The sequence below is a fragment of the Phascolarctos cinereus genome, unplaced genomic scaffold (assembly GCF_003287225.1).
Source record: "Phascolarctos cinereus isolate Bilbo 61053 unplaced genomic scaffold, phaCin_HiC Scaffold_2;HRSCAF=192, whole genome shotgun sequence".
Taxonomy (NCBI): domain Eukaryota; kingdom Metazoa; phylum Chordata; class Mammalia; order Diprotodontia; family Phascolarctidae; genus Phascolarctos; species Phascolarctos cinereus.
In genome coordinates, this window is record NW_027555625.1 from 357,385,194 (window position 1) to 357,406,184 (window position 20,991).

General features: G+C 39.2%; 1 protein-coding gene across 1 annotated transcript in view; it reads right to left on the minus strand.

Annotated features, from left to right (window-relative positions):
• The window catches only part of ZNF839 (zinc finger protein 839), a 36,740-nt gene extending 16,063 nt beyond the window's left edge, over positions 1-20,677 (minus strand). Inside the window, 4 exon segments of the mRNA XM_020971164.2 lie at positions 2,595-2,828; positions 7,966-8,850; positions 20,103-20,599; positions 20,602-20,677. Coding sequence (XP_020826823.1) covers positions 2,595-2,828; positions 7,966-8,850; positions 20,103-20,599; positions 20,602-20,677 — 1,692 coding nt within the window.
• Between the last annotated feature and the right edge of the window lie 314 nt (positions 20,678-20,991).

A 20,991-nucleotide genomic window follows, 5' to 3' on the forward strand; every position in this document is an offset into this window, starting at 1 on the left:
AGCGAATTAGGATAAGAACAGTCCCTAATTCAAAGAGTTTGTTGTGAGGATCAAATGAAGTACTGCATATGAATAAATCTGTGAACACTAATACGCTAACAAATGTCACCTGTACACTTTTTTGTAGTAGCAAAGAACTAAAAAAGTAGATTCCAATCAATAAGAGGTATGACTAAAATGGTACATATACGGACGGCACTGTAAGGAACAATAAACGTGGAGAACGCAGAGAAACATAGGTAGAATCATGTGAGTTGATACAAGGTAGGATAAGGGAAAACAGTATACACATAACTACAATAATGGGGGGAAAAATAAACACTAAATGCCTTGTAATTATAACCAAATTTAACCCCAAAGAAGAGATATGAGAATGTTCTTCCATCTCTTCTTTGTACACGTATAAGAGTGAGAATATAAATTCCTGTATATCGTGTCAGACTCAATTGATGTGTGAGTTAGCTGGTTCTCTGGGTAGAAGGCAGGAAGTATTGGATATACGGAGAAATGAAGATCATGTTAAAAAAAATTTATAAAGTGATTTGTAGATGGTCCTGTTTGCAGATGAAATTATGTTGACTGCATAAAACTTGTAATTTTATGGAACCTCTTCAATGCAATCCACTAATTGTATCCCAGTCAAAAACCCCATCTTTTTTAATTCAAAATTTCTCCCTGTGGTCACAGATCTTTGAACATCAAAATCTCCAAATGGAGCAGCTAGGTGGCGCAGTGGATAGAGCACTGGCCCTGGATTCAGGAGGACCTGAGTTCAAATCCGGCCTCAGACACATAACACTTACTAGCTATGTGACCCTAAGCAAGTCACTTAACCCCAATGCCTAGTCAAAAAAAAAAAATCTCCAAATAATCAAAGTTGTGCTTGACTCAAGTCAATGGAAAGATGCAAAGGAGACATAAGTAGTCTGTACCTTATTACTAATTATGAGCTAAGTAAAGAAGTATTATTTAGGAAGTGTCTGATCTGAAATAGAAGTAGTGGAACTACTTCTGGTACCTGAGGTAACTTGAGTTAGGGAGTGTTATTATCCCAATTTGCACCTCCTTCTGAGGTTCTGTTGTTGCAAAGTACTGGTACTACTGGGTACATAATTTTAAAATTACTATGAGTGATTCCATATAGCTTTAAAAAAGGCTGGAACTAATTTACAATCTGTTAATAGTGTGCCTGTTTTTAAATGGACATTTCTGCCTCAATGTTGTTTTAATTTACATTTATTTAATAAGAGAAACGGAATACTTTATGTCTTTATTGGCAATTTGTTTTTCTTCTTTTAAGAACTGCCAGTTCATATCCTATGACTGCTTATCTCTCTTTGAGCTCTGCTTTATTCCTCACTACATTTTGTTCTGCTGCTACACCTGTGCATGAACTAGGCTGAACTGAATTGCTGTGTTTGCCTGAACAACTTGACTTTACAGTTGTCCTTAGCCTTCTACTTAACTGTATGAGTAATTTCCTCAACCGTATAAGTAATTAAATGTTTCTGGGGAAAAGGTAAGGAAGATGATGAATATTCATGATTAAAGGTAATTCATTTGAATTTGTATTCAGAACTTTATGTCACTAATATTAGTTTCTGCCTAAAAAAAAAGCAAAAAGAGTAATATTCTATTTAATCCATTTCTTCTCCTTGTATTTTTAAGCAAGTTTAACAGTGAGTTTAGTAAATAAACCCAATATGACGGCTAGTGCTATTCTTCAGAATGGTTATCTGGAGTTCTCACTCATTACAATCATACCTCTATCTTAAGGAATTCTATTATCCACTACTATAATAATCATTAACAATTTATATTTATATGAGTTTATAGTTTAAGAAGTATTTACTTACACCAATTTTTAAAATTTGATTTTAGTAAGTTAGGTAAGGCAATCATTATTATCCTCATCTTACTTTAAAAAAGAAAGCTGAAATTCAAAGAGATAAAGGAATTTGCCCATAGTAAACCAGGAACTCAGAAAAATGGCACAGCTACATCTCCGGCTGGTTTTCAGACACAGAGAATTAGGGTGGCAGCACACTGACTTAGAAAACCACAAATTAACATTATCTATGTTGTATCATATTTCCAGACAACACCACTTCACAGCTCAATTTACCGTGCAAATGAGTTAGTTCTAGCAGAAGGAAGTTTTAATACATTCTCAAAGGAAACCCTGATATATTACTTTATTATGCTAAAACAGTAAACTTTTCCAATAAGGGTCTAATAAGCTGAAACATGATAGTCCTATATACATCAAAACTGCCTACAAGCAAATGGAAAAGCATGTCCAGCTTGCCAGGATTTAAACACACAATCACACATGCACATGCATGCGTGTGTGTCTGTTTTTACATATGTATACATAACCACATACATAATCAATTATTTCTGACATCATAATGCTTGATGTTATTATAATGCTCAATTTTCCAAAATACATTTATTTCCCAGTTGAATTGTTACAATGAATACCAACTAAAATGACCTAAGGGCAAATACGCTTTCAGTAAAATTTTCCCCAAACTGAATCCAATGAAACACAAATGTTTATGAAATGATATGGGGTTCCATGAATGACATACCTCTTTGAGCTTTGCCTTATTCCTCACTACATTTTGTTCTGCTGCTACACCTGTGCATGAAGTAGGCTGAACTGAATCGCTGTGTTTGCTTAAACAACTTGACTTTACAGATGCCCTTAGTCTTCTACTTCTTTTCGATCCTCTGGTCCTCCTCCTGGATCCCGAACATGCCAAGCGAATTCCACTTTTTTCTTCTGACTCCAGTAATGTTCCAGCTTCTTCTGAATCACAGTTCTATATCAGCATTCCCCAAAAATAAAAATAAAAATCCACAAATCATACTTTATATCCTTCTAGGAAACATTCAAGCTAAGGGCTCTGGAAGACATACAAGTTTAGATAAAGCACAATCCTTGCCCTTGTGGAGTGTATAGTCTAGGAGAATAAAAGAAATACACAAATACCTATATTATACTAGTAGTACATTAGAGATGTGCAATATGAAGATGCAGAGGGGGCAGGATATTACCATTAAGGGAAGGGGAGGATCAGAAAAAGTTTTCAAGAACAGATGTCATTTTAGTTGGCCACTAAAAAGGACAGGTATGAACTCAATAGATAACGAAGAAAAGGGAAGGTTTTCTAGGCATGATGTACAGCATGACAAAAGACAGAGGCAGATGAGCATAGGCATGAAGGGAGAGGGAGAGGAAGAACATGTGCTCCAGTTTGCATGCAGCTGAATGTATGGGAAGGGTAATGATAAAGTAGGCAAGTAACATGAGGGAAACAGGTAGAGTCAGACTGTGAAAGGTCTTAAATGTCAAGCACAAAAGTCCGAACTTAGGAATTACAACAGAAATGAGAGGTAAGAAAACAGTCCCGACTCCTCAACATCCTGCCTTTGCTACTTGCCATCTGTCAGACAAGACATTTGTCTCAGGCAAGTCACTCAACCTCTGAGTTTCAGGTTCCTCATGTAAAATTAGGTGGTTGAAATAGCTAAGTTCTAAGGCCTCTTCCAGTTCTAAACAAAATAAAGGGTTACAAAAAACAACCACAAAGATTACTTCCTAGAAATGTAAAAACAAAATTCCAAAATATTGAATAAATATTAATCATTAAAAGAAACAGAAGATACAAAACAATGAACCAACAATAACAATTTATCAAGAGCCCACTATGTGCCAAATATTGTGATAAATGCTGAAGATACAAAAAAAAAAGGGTGAAAGACAGTTCCTGCCCTCAAGGAGCTTACAATCTAATGAGGGAGACAACATACAATCACATAGAAAGCAAACTACACACAGGATAAAAAGAAAATAATTAACAGGAGGAAGGCACTAGAATCAAGGGAGGTTAAGGAAGGCTCCCAGCAAAAGATGGGATTTTACTTGGGACTAAAAAGAAGCCAGGGAGGTCAGTAGGTGAAATGGAGGAGGGAGAACATTCCAGGCATGGGGAACAGCCTGCAAAAATGCCCAGAGCTGAGAGGTGGGAGTCTCTTGTCCGTGGAACAATAAGAAGGCCACTGTCACTGGATCGAAGAGTTATATGTAGGGAAGTAAGGCCTAAGAGAGTGGAAAAGCAAGAGGGAACTAGGTCATGAAAGGCTTTAAATGCCTAACAGAGCATCTGGTGTTTGATCCTGATACAGTAGGGAGCCACAGAGTTTAAGGAGCACAAGGGCAGATGGTCAGACCTGCATTGTAGGAACATCACTTTAGCAGATGGAGAATGGATTAGAGTGCAGGGAGACGAGGCAGGCTATTGCAATAATTCAGGCATGAGATGATAGACAAGGGCCAGTAGCTGGGTAGTAGCAACGTTGGAGGATGAGAGGCTGCAAAGGTAAAACTGACAGGCCTTAGCAACACATAAGAGATGTGGGGTAAGAAATAGTGAGGAATTGAGGATGACTCCTAGGCTGTAAGCCTGAGGGACTGAGAGAATGGTGTTGTCCTCAACAGTAACAGGGAAGGAGGATAGGAGGGTTTATGGGGAAAGGTAATGAATTCTGTTTTGGTCATACTGACTTTATGATGTCTACTGGACACACAATCTGAGATTTCTGAAAGGCAATTTCCAGGTGCAAGACTGGAGGTCAGCAGACTTTAGGACAGAATAGGAAGACTTGAGAATCATCATCTCACTACCTTCATAAAGAGTGGCAAATAAAGGAAAAAGTATAAGAGAATACATGTTGGAGAAAATTCACAATTAATAGTCATAACTCTGCATGGAATGATCTACCTATAAATTCATAGAGGTTAACAGAATACAAAAAAAGAACATTTACAAGAAATATACTTGAAACAAAGATCCGCAAAGGGGTTGAAACTGAATTTATTATACTTTAGTCCAACTCAAAACAGTAAAGGTAGCAATCAACCTCAACCAAGGCAACAATAAAAATAGACACAGTTAAAAGAGAGAAACAAGGAAACTATACTGTACTAAAAAGGATCATAAAAAATGACATCATATCAATGCTTAATATATATGCACCAAATGGCACATACACCTAGGCCCCAAATAGTGGGAATAATCAATTTCCTGTAGTGGTCACATTTTTCAAATCACACTGCTTATATTCATTAGGCCAGAACCAGCTACCATATTTCACATAATCATTAACTTCAAACTGCAAATTCAAATGCAGACCACCACTTCATGGGATTATTTACACTAACAGGGACATCATACATACATACATACATATATATGTATATATACACATATATATACATATATATATATAATATAAAAAACACGAAAAATTAATCAAATTACAGATAGTAAAACTATAACAGCTGGTGACCTCAATATACCCCTTTCAAAAATTAGACAAATTTAACAAATAAGAAAAGTCAAAGAAATGCACTGCTGGTGAAGCTATGAATTGGTCTGAACATTCTTTGGATGCTAAAATGTACACACCCATCAATTCCACTACAATGCCTCAAAGACATCAAAGAAAGACCAAAAGAGGGATCTAGGAGGACTTTGTGAACTGACACGTTATGAAACAAACAGAACCAGGGGAACAATATATACAATCACTACAATGCTATAAAGGAAAAGAACTGTGAAACATTTAAGAATTTAAGATCAATTCAACAAGTAATCATGATTCCAGCAGCCTGAAGATGAAATATGCTTCCCACTTCTTGATGGAGGCATGATTGCCTGGACTATAGACAAAAATGAGATAGTTGTTTTTTGATGCAACTGATAACAACACAAATTTGTTTTCATCGATTATATTTATTTGCTACAAGAAAGGGCTTTTAATGGGGGAGTGGAGAGCATGTGGGTAAAGGTGGGTGCAGTCACAGTGATCCAAAGAAAAATGTCAATGAAATACATAAAAATACACAGAAGAGAGCAGAAAGAAGTTCAGAAGGATACAAAGAAATGTAGTATTAATGCTATCATGTGAAAGTTGATAGATAGGGGCAGCTAGGTGGCACAGTGGATAGAGAACCGGCCCTGGATTCAGGAGTACCTGAGTTCAAATCTGCTCCAGACACATAACACTTACTAGCTGTGTGACCTTGGGCAAGTCACTTAACCCCACTGCCTATCTAAAAAAAAACAAAAAAAATTGATAGATATTTTTAAAATAAAAGCTATACTCAGTAGATTCATGGTTTCACACACAATCCTCCTTTTCTGTCCTTTGAATATGGAATGTTCGTGTTTGTTGTAACTATAAAGTTCATAACTTAAATATTTTCTTAAAAAAAAAGACTTGGGACAGGGTAGGTGGTGCAGTGGATAGAGCACCAGCCCTGGAGTCAGAAGGACCTGGGGTTCAAATCCAGCCTCAGACACTTGATACTAGCTGTGTGACCCTTGGCAAGTCACTTAACCCCACTGCCTAGCCAAAAACAAAACGAAACAAAAAAAAAACTTTAAAATTATAAGTAACACAATAACCAATCACAGTCCCAGGAAGCATGTTTCCCACCTGCTGACAGCAATGGATACTGATGGACAAGAAGTACAGAATGACATATTTTCAGACATTATCAATGTGTGGTTTGTTTTCCTTTACTACACTTATAAAGGATGGCTTTTTTTGGGGGGGGGGGAATTAAGTGTAGAGAAGGGAGATGGATAGTAATAATGATGTCAAGAAAGGAAAAAAGTATCAACAAAATTAACTGAACAGAGAAAGAGAGTTGCTGAATTACCTTTGGAAAACTGCACACTGCTTTTAATGATTCTAAACTTCTGCCTAAAAGAAAGATCCAACTGTTTATAGTAATATTCAAGTGGTGCTACATGGCACCAAATCATGGAACACCAGTCTTTGGCACTAAAGCTGTGAGTCAGCCAAAGGGCAATATTAAGGAGCATGACAACACATTACCAATTACTTACTACATAAGTTAAGCAGTATAAAGGATATCATTATAGAGATGTATGATAGGAGAAAAGCTGACCAGTTCCCTTTTCCTTTTCTTCACTCCCACCATCTCCACACAATCAAAACCACATGATTATGTTTTCTGGGTTTTACGTGCAAATTAAGAGCAATGTATTATAATGGAAATAGAGCTGGCCTCTGAGCCAGCTTGGTTCAAGTCCCAACTCAACCAGATACTGGATATTTAACCCTGGGCAAGTCATTTAATTTCTCTGTGCTCTAAACAATGCTCTGAGACTATAAGTTGTAGAGAGAAAAGTGCCAAATTCCATTGATTTCTTCATCCAGGAATTTTCTGTACCAATAAAATTATAGGTTTATTCCTTATCCTTATTTCAAGGGTAAAAAAAATATACAAATTCAGAATATATCAAGGTAAAAATACTCAGAAGTACAGATGAAGTATATACTGCCTTAGTTCTTAATTTATCCAAAAGGTTTCCCTAGACACCATGATTCCCCACCACCTAGGGATGATATATCTCTTAAATCTGTTGTCCTCATAGTTCCAGGAGAGAATGGCTTTTCTCTTCAAAATACAGTCAGTCAGAATTTGGGATCTGCCTCCTTGGGAAAAAGGCATGGAGTTTATCATGAAGTAGATTACAATACAGCAATTTATGGTGGCTAGATAGCAAAATAACAATTTATGGTAGCTAGAGCAATTTATGGTGGCCTAAATATTTAACAGATCTATTAAAGAAAAAGAATGACAACAGACTTTTATGTGTGTATGTTTAGACAAAAAATATTAACTGCCATTTTAAAGGTCATCTAGCATCTAAAGTTTCAGTATATAAACTCTGATATATTCCAGACTCTTAATGACCAGGGGGCTTAGGGATAAAAATGGAAGGAGACTTTAGACCTCAATTTAACATTTACAGTATACAAGAATAGCTACTCATTAATCTCAAGGAGAGGTTCCAGTTTAAAGTCACTGACATAGGTAGAAACAGGAGATAAGAAATTCAAGAAAAAAAGAAGTGTTACCTGTTGCCCATTCCATGCTGAATCTGGTCCTGCCACACATGGAGCTAGTGTACTTTCACTATTTAAAGCAGTTGGGATTGATGGCACAGGAGCCATTACATTCACAGTGCCATCTCCTGCTTCTCCACTTCCATCAGGCTTATCAGATACCAATATTTTAGGTTCCAGCTGCCCATGACCTGGATTAAGTTTATAATGTCGTGCTAGTCCTCCTTGTCCTATATATGACTTTTCACAAGTCTGACACTTAAAAGTTTTAGGCTTCAGGTAACCACTCGAAGAATTAAATAATGTATCTTTCCCCCTTTTGTCTTCTTCTTCTTCCACATTAAGTTCTGAATAGTCATCTGAATCTGACTGGTGCCCATCAGCTAAGTCCTCAGTTTTGATGAACTTGTAATCTTTAGCTTTATATTTTGGTGGCCGTGAAATTCTCCCTGATCGGGTTTTCACTTTTAAGGATTTTTTTATCTTAGTGCACTCACTCTCAGGGGTGGAAATAAGCAAATCTGCTGAATTGGACATAACTGCTGACGATGTAATTGTTGAAGTGTTAGAGGCAGACAAAGGAACAAATGTGGCCTTTTGTCCATTCAGCATTTTATGCGCCATAAACTTCTCCACAGAAACTGGTCCAAGAGGGGGCAGTGGTCTCTGCACAAGAAGTTGAAGAGGAGGTGGAGGTGAAGTATTTGTCAAATCCTGTGGTTCAGTTCTCATAAGAGGCTGTATCCGAATAATTGAAGGATTAACAACACTTAATCCTAACAAATCTGTATTCCCACTGAATGGTTGACTCAAAGTTATTGTTTTGGGCCGGATTGCTGCAAGAGGTGGCATTGGCCTTTCTCCGGATTTTACCTTGACACGAATGGCTTCTAGTTCCTTAAACACAGAAAATTTCCAAAAAGGAATAAATACAAAGTTATGTTCTTTTCTAAACTGCTACAGCACCGCTCTCATGATCTTAAATCCAACATTCAGCATTAAGACCATAATCATGTCACTTCCAAATAAGCACTGCAAAGACATTATAACTAAAGGCTCTTCTAACTACGTAGATTTTAAAGTCCACATAGGTTTAAAGTTCGTATCAATTTTGTTCAAATGAAAGGACCTTATTGATCCACCTGGTCTTCACTTTTATATGAAGAAACTTAAACTCAGAAAGACTAAATGACTTGCTGGAGGGTCCCACCGACAGGAAGCAGCAAAACTGCAATTCAAACCCAGGTCCTGTCACTCCAAATCCAGAGGGTTTTTTCCATAACATTATGCTGCCTCCCTGGACATTACCAGATACACATGTGCATGTATATATCTTCCACCTCAGTTCTCCCCTGATACTTCACAATATGGAGGTAGCCAACCTGGGTTCTTGGCCACAGAGTCTGGCAGGCCCTACCAACGTGGAAAACTTTCAAGTACAGGCCAAGCCTCAGACTATTGTCTGTCATCGGAGGATTAGTATGGAATCACCATCCCAGGTAATTATTATTGGTTTTCTGACCACAGAAATTTATAAAACAATCAATTAAATCACGGGGGAGTTCCAATCTGTCTCAATATAGGGAACACCCACACCATCAAGGGTCTTTTTAAGTAGTGAAGAAATATGTACACATTTTACAGGCTGCCAACATTATATAGGTAGAAAACAAATGATTTAACAATGCCCAGGTATAAGTTGTACTGGATTTGAACAAGTAGCTCTCTGAAAATCTTACTATTCACATCTTCCTGTTTGCTATTGATAACTGGCATTCATAGCAAAACAGTAACTATGCTTGTGTATCTAAGCTTTACTCTACGTGTAACAGAGTTTTTGTCAATCCACATGTAGCAGTCAATGTGATGGGTATCTTGATGCTGTAAAGTGTTGAGTGACACCCCTCAGGTGCTCTCAGGGACAATGACACCAAACCTCTCTCCCCCTCAGCCTAATACTTGGTTCATTAGCTTATTAAATCTCTCACACTGGGTTCGTAAGCAATCAAGAGTTATGTTCTGATATTTCTTCACAAATCGTGATAACTGCAACAACTCTCTCAGAATTAATTACCATTGAACCCCCCACCCCAGTTTGCAAAAACTGGAGAAACCTCTTTTCCCAGAGGTTTTCCCTCTTCTATTCACTCTACTCATACAATCTCAAACCCCAGTCTCATACAGGCTTAGAGAAACATCAAGTTACTAGTTACATCACCAATATAATAACAGATAATAGATAATAAAGATAAATTGGTCTATAAGTATAGATAAATATTATTAGTTAAATTATTAATAGATAATAAAGATACATAGATATCTATATCTACATAAGCAAAAGTCACAGTCACCTCTAACTACTGGCAGCAACTTGTTTTCCTCATACAAGAACCACAGTTCCAACAATTCAGTTCTCTCGGTATGGGAATTCAGCCTGTCAGGATGTCTTCTCCACAGAATAAAAGTTAAATTCCGTTCTACTAAATTGTCTCTCAAAGATTACAATTAAGTCTCATAATCTCTCACAGATTCGTTCTCTCTCACATTTAACTATTCAATTCTCAAGAAAGATTTCTCCTAGTCTTCTCTGTTCTCTCACAGACTACTCAAAGTAGATAGCTAACTTTCAAGATGACAATTAACTCTTTTTTCCAAGATTCTTCTCTCTCTCTTAAATAACATAATTTCTGAAGTCTCTCTGAAAGTCTATTGAAGCTAAGATTATATTTCTTCTTGCATCCAAAAACCTTGCAATCTCTGAAGAAAAAAAGCATACACCAAATTCATATTAATACTCTATGCACTAGATATATCACACTGCAAAGCACCATTTGACAAGCTACTTCAATTATTAAATGTCTAAATTATTTACACAACAGATACACATAATAATATACACACAATCACAATCAGCAACCAAAGCAAATGATCAGTAATAGAAATAAAAAGCAATGCAACACTTGTAATAGGTATAGAATAATATATACATAACCCTACACATAAACAAAGAGGTATGTCTCAATAAGCCATAATATAATAGCATAGCACTGCATAGTGAAACATGCAATTTCTATAAAATACATAAAAACCTAAGTTGTGACTATGTGAGCACTCCATGTCGCCCATTTTTATGGGAGCATTATAAACAAATCTGCCACAGGTTGAATGAGTCTATCTCTTTTGTGACCTCTTGCTCTTTCTACATCTGCATCTAAACCGGCTGTTGGTATAAGCTAATTATTAGCAATTCTCACCTTTAGTGTTATTCCTTCCACATTGCAACTTTCCCCATTGTGGTTTCAATATATTAATTATTCAATATATTAAGTGGGAATTCGGGGGGGTGTTCTGAAGAAGCCAGCAGAAAACACAGAGCCTATGACCAAAGACCTAATCCAAATTTTACTGTAATGTACTGTAAACACCCCACAAAAGAAAAAGAAAAAATTCAGACTACTTCTCTTATGGAGGGCCAAAAAATTTTACATGGATTTTCCAGATTATCAGCCAAGATGTGGAAGGGAAAATTGTATATACTGTTTCTGTATTCTAAGGGGATGTCTTGGACTAAAAAGCGCTATACTTGTAAATGAGAACTTGATACATTTTTTAAAGAAAACATGAAAAATGTTTTAAGTCAAAAGTCTTCCCTCAAAGTACTCTTGTCTCGTGATAGGAAAGAAAGTTACATAAACCTCAGCTGATGAATTTAAAAAGCAGTTCATGCAACCAATTTAGGTCAGGCTGAATTAGAAATTTTTATGTAGAGTACTTTCACTGCATTCTACTTTGCTGTTCACAAATTGGATAAAATTATTCAAAGGAGTAATTTGTAGACAACCTAGTGGATAAAGCAAAGTACATATGAGTGAAAGAGTAATAGTTGGCATCTATAAAATTTAGTTTAGAAAGCAGTTCACATAAAGAAATCAGATTCTCAAAAGTAGAAATTGCTTCAAAGGCCTCAAAAACCATTTATTCTGCGCATAAGGGCAGAACAAGAGTCCCTTCACTACAATATAACTCAGTAAGCGGTCATCCAGTGTCTGCTTAAAAATTTCAGAAAGAAAAATTTATCATATTTAAAACTGTTGCCAATTTTACAAGGAAACCAACACTTCTCAAAGAAGTATACTGTAATTGTCAAGAAGTTTCCAATCCAATTCAACATACATTTGTTTATTAAACACCTACTGTGTGCCAGGTACCAGTAGAAGTCAAAAACAAATCTAAAAGTCTCTACCCTCAAGAAGCTTACATTCTATTGGAGGGAAAACACATACAGATGATAATTTGAGGAGGGGGAGAGAACACTAACAACTGTCAGGATGAGGCGAAGCTTAGGAAGTAAAACTAAAGAAAGCTAAGGATTAGAAATCGTGAAGGTGACTCAGGAGTGCATTTCAGGAATGAGCACCAGCAAAGGCACAGAGGGTAAAAGATGAAGTGCTGATTATAGGAACAACAGTCTAGTTTGAAAGCACATGATAGGGAGTAATATGCACTAAAGTCTTAATTGTGAAGGGTTTTAACTGACAAGCTGACAAGTTTGTATTTTATCCATAAGACAACTGAAGTTTCTTGAGCAGATGAATAATGAAATCAGACTTGTGCTTTTGGAATACTTTCTCGGCAGCAGTACAGAGGATGCTTTGGGGAGGAGAGAGACTAGAAAGCAGAAGTCCAATTAGGATGCCACAGCAATAGTCCAGGTGAGAAGTCTGATAGGTTTTTTTCCCCCTTATATCAACCAGAAACTTGCCTCTCTCTACCTTTTGCCAATTACTCCTAATTCTGTTTCATGGGGAAAAGCAGAACAAGTCTAATCGCTCTTCCACATGACAATCTTTCAACTACTTGAACACGGTTAATGTATCTCTTAAACTAAACAGCTCCAGTTCCTTCAATAAATTCTCACATGGCATGATTCTCTAGGCCCTTCACTACCTTCTCTGAAAACTCTAGCTAATAATAATACTAGCTCACATTAATTTGGTTCTTTGATGCTTAAAAAAATGAAAATAAACTTAAAAAAAAAGTTTAAAAAAAAGACTTGGTTGACTCAGAGGACTAAAGACTCAGATTGTTGAGTAGTCAGAGGCTAGGCTGGAGAATCACAATGGATAACCGAGGCAAGGAAACTTTTCTCAGGCAAAAAACTTAAGGTGTCCACAAAGCTGATCCTCACAGAGTATCCTCTAGCTTAAGACTAAAAAATTTTTTTGTTAACTGTTGAATGACTTAAGAGTATATCATTTTGTTTTGGTAAATAACTCTTAAGAGTCCCTAGGGACCAATCAGGACAACGCCAGCACAAGTATCCAACCAGATGAAATTGGATAACATTAATCTGTGGTGGACCATGACTTCTTTAAACAGCACTGGAGTGCCAACATATGATGCTGCTTTTTTGTGGAAGGGAAGGGAAGTGTATAATTTGACTATATTCAAATAAGGCAGTGAACATATATTCAAAATCAGTGTTAAACTAACAGTTTATGTCAAAAGTATAATGTATAGAGTCATGTAAACTAGTAACAATTTTAAAACTTTGAGAGAGAAGAAACAATGTTTATTGAGACATACTCAAAGGGATCTATGATTTAATGGCATGGATGCTTCCTCCAACAATACAGATCCCAACCTACCCATGCTTTGCCAACCCTATGCAACTCTTGTCCACGTCTTCTCCTAAGTTCACTAGAGAGGAAGCTACCCAACATGCTGGAGGCCTTCTTTGCTTTTTCCTGACATCTCCAGGAAACCAAAGGAGCACTCTGTTTACTTGTCATCTCTTACCTTCACTACATGACCAGCCCAGCCTATTTTTTCTACCCTGATATCTTTTATACATTTCCCTTATATCTTTTACTCCTTTTCTTCTTTGAAGTTCCATACTGATTACATATTGCAACCTAAGCACTCCTTACATGTGGTCTACATTGCCCTCTGGTATGATTTTCATTTTCAGTTCTTCAGGAATTGTCATATTCCATGTTTTGTTGCTACTCAGCTACAATAATATAAACACAGCCATTAATACAAGTCATTTCATGGTATATACACAAGCAAAAATGGATTACCATACCCTTGGTGCTTTGGCTCCATGGAGAATGTTACCCACAAAAAGAAACAGAACAAACTTTTCAAAGCTACTGATAACTTTGTTCACCAAATATTCTAATATAAGTTGATACAAGATCACACTTACCTAGCTTATTAATGAACATGTCATTTTGGCACAATAATGAAAAATACTGAAAGCCTGATAAACACACCTAAAGCTCCCCAGTTGTATATGTAACTTGTTACATTATCACAAAAAACAAAATGTGAAACCTTGGCATGGAAGGAGTATCAGAAACAAATATTATGATGTATCTCAAGTGTAATATTTGTACCTCCCCTCTTTCCAAATTATTCTTTATACCAGTGCCATAATGAATGACCTTCTTTATAAACAGATCTAGTCTTTTCACTCCTCTGTTCAGAGCCTCAGCAGCTCCATATTACTCACTTTATTCACTATTCAATTCCTTTGCCTCATGGCTCTTCAGAGCTCTTCACGGTCTGACACTACTGTACCCTTCCCGTCTTAGTTCACGTTATTCCCTACCATGCACTCTTACACTACAGCAAAACATTACTATTCTTCCCCTTATAAAGGTAACCTACACTTTCCCACCTCTGGGTCTCAGCTTATACAATGAACCTGGACTGTCTTCCCTCCACCTTCTCTCCCTACTGGATTCCCACCCATCCTTGAAAGCCCAACTAAAAAGCCACCTCTTTCAGGAAGTCTTCCTTGATCCTCCAGTTGGTAACCTTTTCCCATACAGACACAATCAAATAGCATTGTTTTCCAACTCTCCAAAAGATTTGTGTAATATTATGTATTACAGTTACTTGTATTTGTGCTTTATCACCCTTATAAAGCACAAGCACCATGCTGGCGAGGGCCCACTCCGTTTCAAAGACTTCTGAGTATCCTCCAAACCAGATTAAAATGTAACTGGAAAATATTTATCAAAAAAAAAATAGAATAAAACATTGATAATATCACGTTTCATAACTAAGTGATTATCTGGGGTGATCCTTATATCTGGATTAGTGGCTGCCATTTCTACTTGAGTTTGACACCACTGATGTAAAACCATTTTACTCAACGTTCTCCATGTTCCAGCTACTTCTAGGTCAGTGCTGGACTCCTCTGTGGAACAGAAAAAGCTCTGGACGTGGGTTCTAGTCCTTGCTCTGCCACAAATATTTATTTAACCCCTACGGGCAAAGCACTGCACTAGGCGCTATGGGGATGCACTGAAGAAGAAGAGCTCACTAATCTCAAGAAGTTTAGAGTCTAAAGGGAAGCAGTAAGACATGCTGTTGTTCGTCCTTCATTTTTGAAGAGGACCAGTGACATCATGGGGTAAGGTCGCGACCACCAAATTGGATTTAAGAGAGGCAGAACTGCACAAAGTCTTCAACCTCACTCTCTATTCCAGAGTCATCAAAGTCCAGTGGCAAGACAAAAGTCAAGACAACTGGGGATGGCCCAAGATGCAATGGGTAAACTTGGAGTCTTCAATGTCTGACCACACTCTAAGCGCCCCACTGCTTCAGCCACCATCATGGCCATCAGGACAAACTGTTCTCATCCACCCATTCCACAAGGGGGAAGTCTTCACATGCTTGGGAAAGATATCCCCTACTCATAGATGGGTATGAAGCCTATAGGTTACCCTCAACCTGGTTAAACCTGCCTGCCCCACAGTTTAGCAGGGTGTAGCCACTAAGCATGCTATAGCTTCTTGGAGCAACAGGTGAGAATTAGGTGACAGCTGGACACTAAAGGTGGATGAGCAACCCTGAAAAGGGCTCAGCAAGCTCTCACGCCAGAGGTACTAGTTCTCCCTGAACATCAAATGCACCCCAGTAAATATAAGATACAACTGGATTTCCCATTACTGAAGGCCTTGAGGCAGGGTTAGACAATTACCTTTCATAGACTGATTACAGGAGAAATTCTTTTCAGATAGAAGTTGAAACAGATGACCTATTTGTAGATAAAAAGGCTCAAATACAGTATACCAAAACATTTTTTAGCAGCATTTTTTTGTGGTAGAAAAAAGCTAGAAACAATGCTGATACCCAATGACTGGAGAACGATGACACAAGCTATAGTACAAGAATGTAACATAAATATCATTACATTAAGGGAAGTGAATATGAATACAGAGAAGCCAGGAAAGACAAGAACAAGTGAAAAAGGCAGAGCAATGTACAAAGACTACAGTGAAAATTGAGAGAAATGATTATCAATAACCAATGATTTAGGGACATTCAGATTTCCTTTTCTTTTATCCTCATTTTAAGACCTCAGTCTCTGAAGGTTGAACTAACCTTCTTCTCTGTCTCTCTCTCTCTTTTTTTTTTTAAGGCAATTGGGGTTAAGTGACTTGCCCAGGGTCACACAGCTAGTACGTGTCAAGTGTTTGGTCTGAGACTGGATTTGAACTCAGGTCCTCCTGACTTCACAGCCAGTGCTCTTATCCACTGCACCACCTAGCTGCCCCCAAAACTAACCTTCTTCTCTTACCAGATCCCACCGAGGTGGGGAAGCCATAGTGTTCCACTCAGGTTTGGGTGGGGATAAATTCTTTGAACAGACTGCCCAAGGCTAAGGGGTAACTTAAGAAATAAACGACATAATCAAGAGTTCAGGGACAGCCCCTCACTGTAATATTCATTCTCACTGGTTAACTGTTAACCAATCAAAGTTGGTTGCCATCCTCAGGAACACTCCTCTTCCAATGGCCTTTATTCTAAGAGAGAGAGGGCCAAATGACCATCCCTTTATTAAAATGCTGGCATTATTAATAAAATGGTTAAATTACCCAGAAAATTATATCTCTCAAACCTTTTTGAAGGCCACAAAATGGAAAAAAAAACAACACCACTAATAAAGCAATCAGAAGTGAATGTCTCAGAGTTATAGAAAGGTGTGGTGACAAAAAGAAGAGAGAAGACACCTTCCCCACCCCTTGGCAGAGGTGGAGATGATCCACGGTTGTGGAATTGCAAATAATGTCAAATTTTTTCAATGTACTGATTTGATTTTGCTCAATTTTTTTCCTTTTCTGCCTTCTTTCTAAAATAAAAATTCTTTGTTATTAAAAAAAATTACTCTAATAGGAAAGGGGAGGGGAAAAGGTGGGAAAATTTAGATGATGTAAAAATAAGACATCATTTAAAAAGTTATTTTTTTAAATGACCTCTGATGACCTTTTCAGTTCTGAAAGCATGATTCTAGAAAAAAGTTTGAGAAAAGAGATAACAAACATTTGTGACAGTTCAGAGGTATCAGAGGTTCTTTCATGCTTGAAGGGTCAAGCAAGGCTTTCTAGAAAAAATGATACCCTATATTCCTTGATTTCCTCCCTAACACAGGTTGTACCGTTTCTCATACCTATGATACGCTTGTCCTGGAAGGAGAGCTAGAATACTCATTATTCCCCAAGGGCACTTCCTGAGTCTCCCCTTACCTCACCCCTCAGTAAGTTTTCCAACTTTGAAGCCCAGTCAATCGAAATTTTCCACCCAATCTACCCTGTAGTACAACCCCTGGTCGTTCTCCCTTTCTCAAGGAGTTCAGCATCTGGCTCAGTATCTTCCTTTCCTCCCCAACTCCTACCATTATCTAAGCAACCTGAATATTTACAAAGGCACTCCCCCAAACTCCTTAACCTCCCAATTCAACTTCTTAAATCCCATATCCTATTCCTTCAATTCCACCTCAGCCATAAGGACTGTTATACACTAGACCTCATAATTAGCCACATCTCCTTAATTAGAAACCCTGACACTTGTCTATCTAACTATAATCCATCGTTCTACCTCTCCCTATGCCTCTTCCTCTCTTAAATCTCTTCTCCGTACTCAGAAAACCTGTGATCTTTCAGTACTTTCTAAGGCTACGACATCTGCTTTGACTTAACTTTCCTCCCTCTCCAACATCAACTTAGTACATAGCCAATTCAGCTCTATACAGTCCTCTGCTCTTGAATCCTTCTTGTTCCTATCACGACCCTCTTCTCTTGCTAAACTTCAGCTCAGGTTTACTCCCACTAGGGGCAGCTAGGAGGCGCAGCGGATACAGCACTGGCCCTGAAGTCAGGAGTACCTGAGTTCAAATCGGGTCTCAGACCAAATACTTGACACTTACTAGCTGTGTGACCCTGGGCAAGTCACTTAACCCCAACTGCCTTAAAAAAAAAAAAGATTTACTCCCACTACCTGAATCTGTTCTTACTCACACACCACTGAACAAAACTGGAAAAAGTCTCACAACCATATAAACTAGATACATTACAAATTCAAGCTTTCAAACAAATTCAAGCTATTAATACCTCACTTCAGCAAGGCAACCCTTTGATTACCCCACAACTGAATGTCTATCTCTCGCCCCACATAAACTGTTACAAACCTCTTCTCTCCTCAAGCTTCCCAGACTTATTCCCCAACCCCCATTCTCTGCTGAAGATCCTGGCTGTTACTTTAACGAGAAGATGTGAGCTTCCTCTTCATCTCAAAACAACCTGAAATCATCTCCTACTCTCTTCCTTCCCCCCAGACTCGGAGAGAGTTGGCCCCTCTCCTTACTAAGGTCAAGCCCTCTACATGTGCACTTGTCCGGTCCTCTCCAGATTTCATTCTCAATCATCCCCTTTACTCTCAGATTCTCAACCTCTCCCCACCCACTGGTTCCATCCTTAATGCCTTCAAACACGGCCAAATTTCCCACATTCTTTAAGAAAAAAAAAACTTTCACCAGACATTTTCATCATCTCAACCTATCATTCTGCATCTCTCCTTCTTTTCTCAGCCAAAGGCCTTAAAAAAGCTAGTCTAGACATCTCCACTGCCTCCACTTCTCATCTCTCCCACTCCTCCACCTTTTGCAATCTGGCTTCTGACCTCAATGAAATAAAACTGCTCTCCAAAGTTACCAACAATTTTTTAATTGCCAAATCCGAATGTCTTTTCTCAGTCCTTGTCCTTCTTGACCTATCTGCTGCTTTGGACAATGATGACTCTCCTCTTCTCAAAGATACTCCCACTCATCAAACTTCTATTCTTTAAACATCCCAACTACTTACAGCCTAAAGATCAAACTCCTCAGTCTGGAAATCAAGGCCCTCCATAACCTAGCCCCTTATTTTTCCAGTCTTTTTCTTACACTATTATTCTCTAAGTACTATATGTTCCCACCAAATGGAAAATTGCCCTCTCTTAACACACCCTCATGTTTCCAGGCTCTCTGTATTTGCTTATGTCACCTGCTCCTACTAGACTGAGTTCCATGCGTGTAGGAACCCAAACTTATCTAAACTTTGGAAAGCCTCAGGACCAATGCTCTACATATTGCTGGTTAAAAATAAATTTTTGCTGAATTTAATATATTTCAGCTAAATGTTTAGGAAAGCACATTACAACTAAAAATTACAGCTGCAAAAAAAAATTGGTAATTTTTTATCAGTAGATAAAAAGTTCCCTACAATCAGAAATGTTGCAGTGCAGAAGAGTTGGACTGTATCACTTCTCAAATTCCTCCCAGTTCAGATTCTAGGACTGAAACATGTGAAGTGGACCTGAGTACAGCAGTCTAGATCTAGACCAGGCTCTGCTAGCCCATAGTGCTTGGCACCTAGTAGGAAGACCTGAGTTCAAAACAGGTTTCAGACACTTATTGGCTTATGTGGCCCTGAGCAAGTCATTTAACCTCTGCATGCCTCAGTTTCCCCAACTGTAAAGTGAAAATAACAGTAGTGCCTTCCTCCCAGGGTTGTTGTGAGAATCAAATGAGATATCTGTAAAGCGCTTAGCAGTGTCTGCACACATAATAGGCGATATGCTTAATCGACGTTTGTTCCCTTAATAAATATTTTCTTTTTTTAGCTACTTGTCTGCGTGCCCTGGGTAAATCATTTCTACCAGTGCCTCGCTGTCCCAATATGCAAAATGAGGGATTAGGAACGAACGTTCCCATCATCTCTACAGTCACCTCCAATTCTGAAGACCCCACAGTTCACGAACCCCGGAAAACCGTTAGCAATCACTGCAGGGGACCGGGGGAGGGGGCAGTGCCTCACCCTGGGTTGCAGCAGCCGAGGCGGCGGCGGCGGCGGGGGCTCGGGACCCCAATGCTGGGCCACCTGTTGGGCCGCGTCCTGCAGCCGCCGGGCCGCATCGTGCACGACGCTGAAGCCGCAGCTGCCGCGCGGCCCGAGGCCCGCAGTCCCGGGGGGACGGGGCGGCGGCGGCGGCGGCGCTTTCCTCACTTGCTCCAGAACCCGCTGGAGGTCCTCGGGCGCGAGGGGAGCCGCGGGAGAGAAGGAGGCGGGCTGCGGCGGCTCGGCCTCCACCCACGGGGCCGGGATCCCGGCCAGACTCCCGGCCGGCGGGATGCAGACCGCGGTCCTGCCGGGAGCTGGCGTCGAGAGCTCCCGGAAGACGTCGCCCTCTTCGCCGCCCTCCTCGGCCTCCGCTTCTGCCATGGCGCGGCCTGGAAGGCGCGGCGGGAGCGGGAGCTCGAGCTCAAAACCCGGGAACTGCACGAGCGCGGCAGACGTGACGACATCCTCAGGCGCCGAAGCCATTGGACGGCGACTCCGTTGAGCATCATGGGGGGAGGGGTTGGGGCTACGGGCTCGTCCAAGGACAACATTCCTCTGAACACAGCCTTCTTCACCTAGGAGATAGTGGATTATTGAGATCGCGGGATTTCAGAGGGCCCTAGTTTAACTCATACCCGTACTCATTTATTCTGTCTTTCCTTGAAGACCAGCCCAAATCCCAGAACACTAGATTCGGAGTCAGAAGATATAAGTTTGAATCACTTCCATCCTGCGGATTCCTCATTCCTCCTCCTGGACCTTCATTTTACCATGGTACCTCCTCCTGATTTATACTTGATTATATTCAGATAGAGGGCTAGACCTGGAGTCTGGAAGCTCTGAGTTCAAATTCGACCCTCAGACA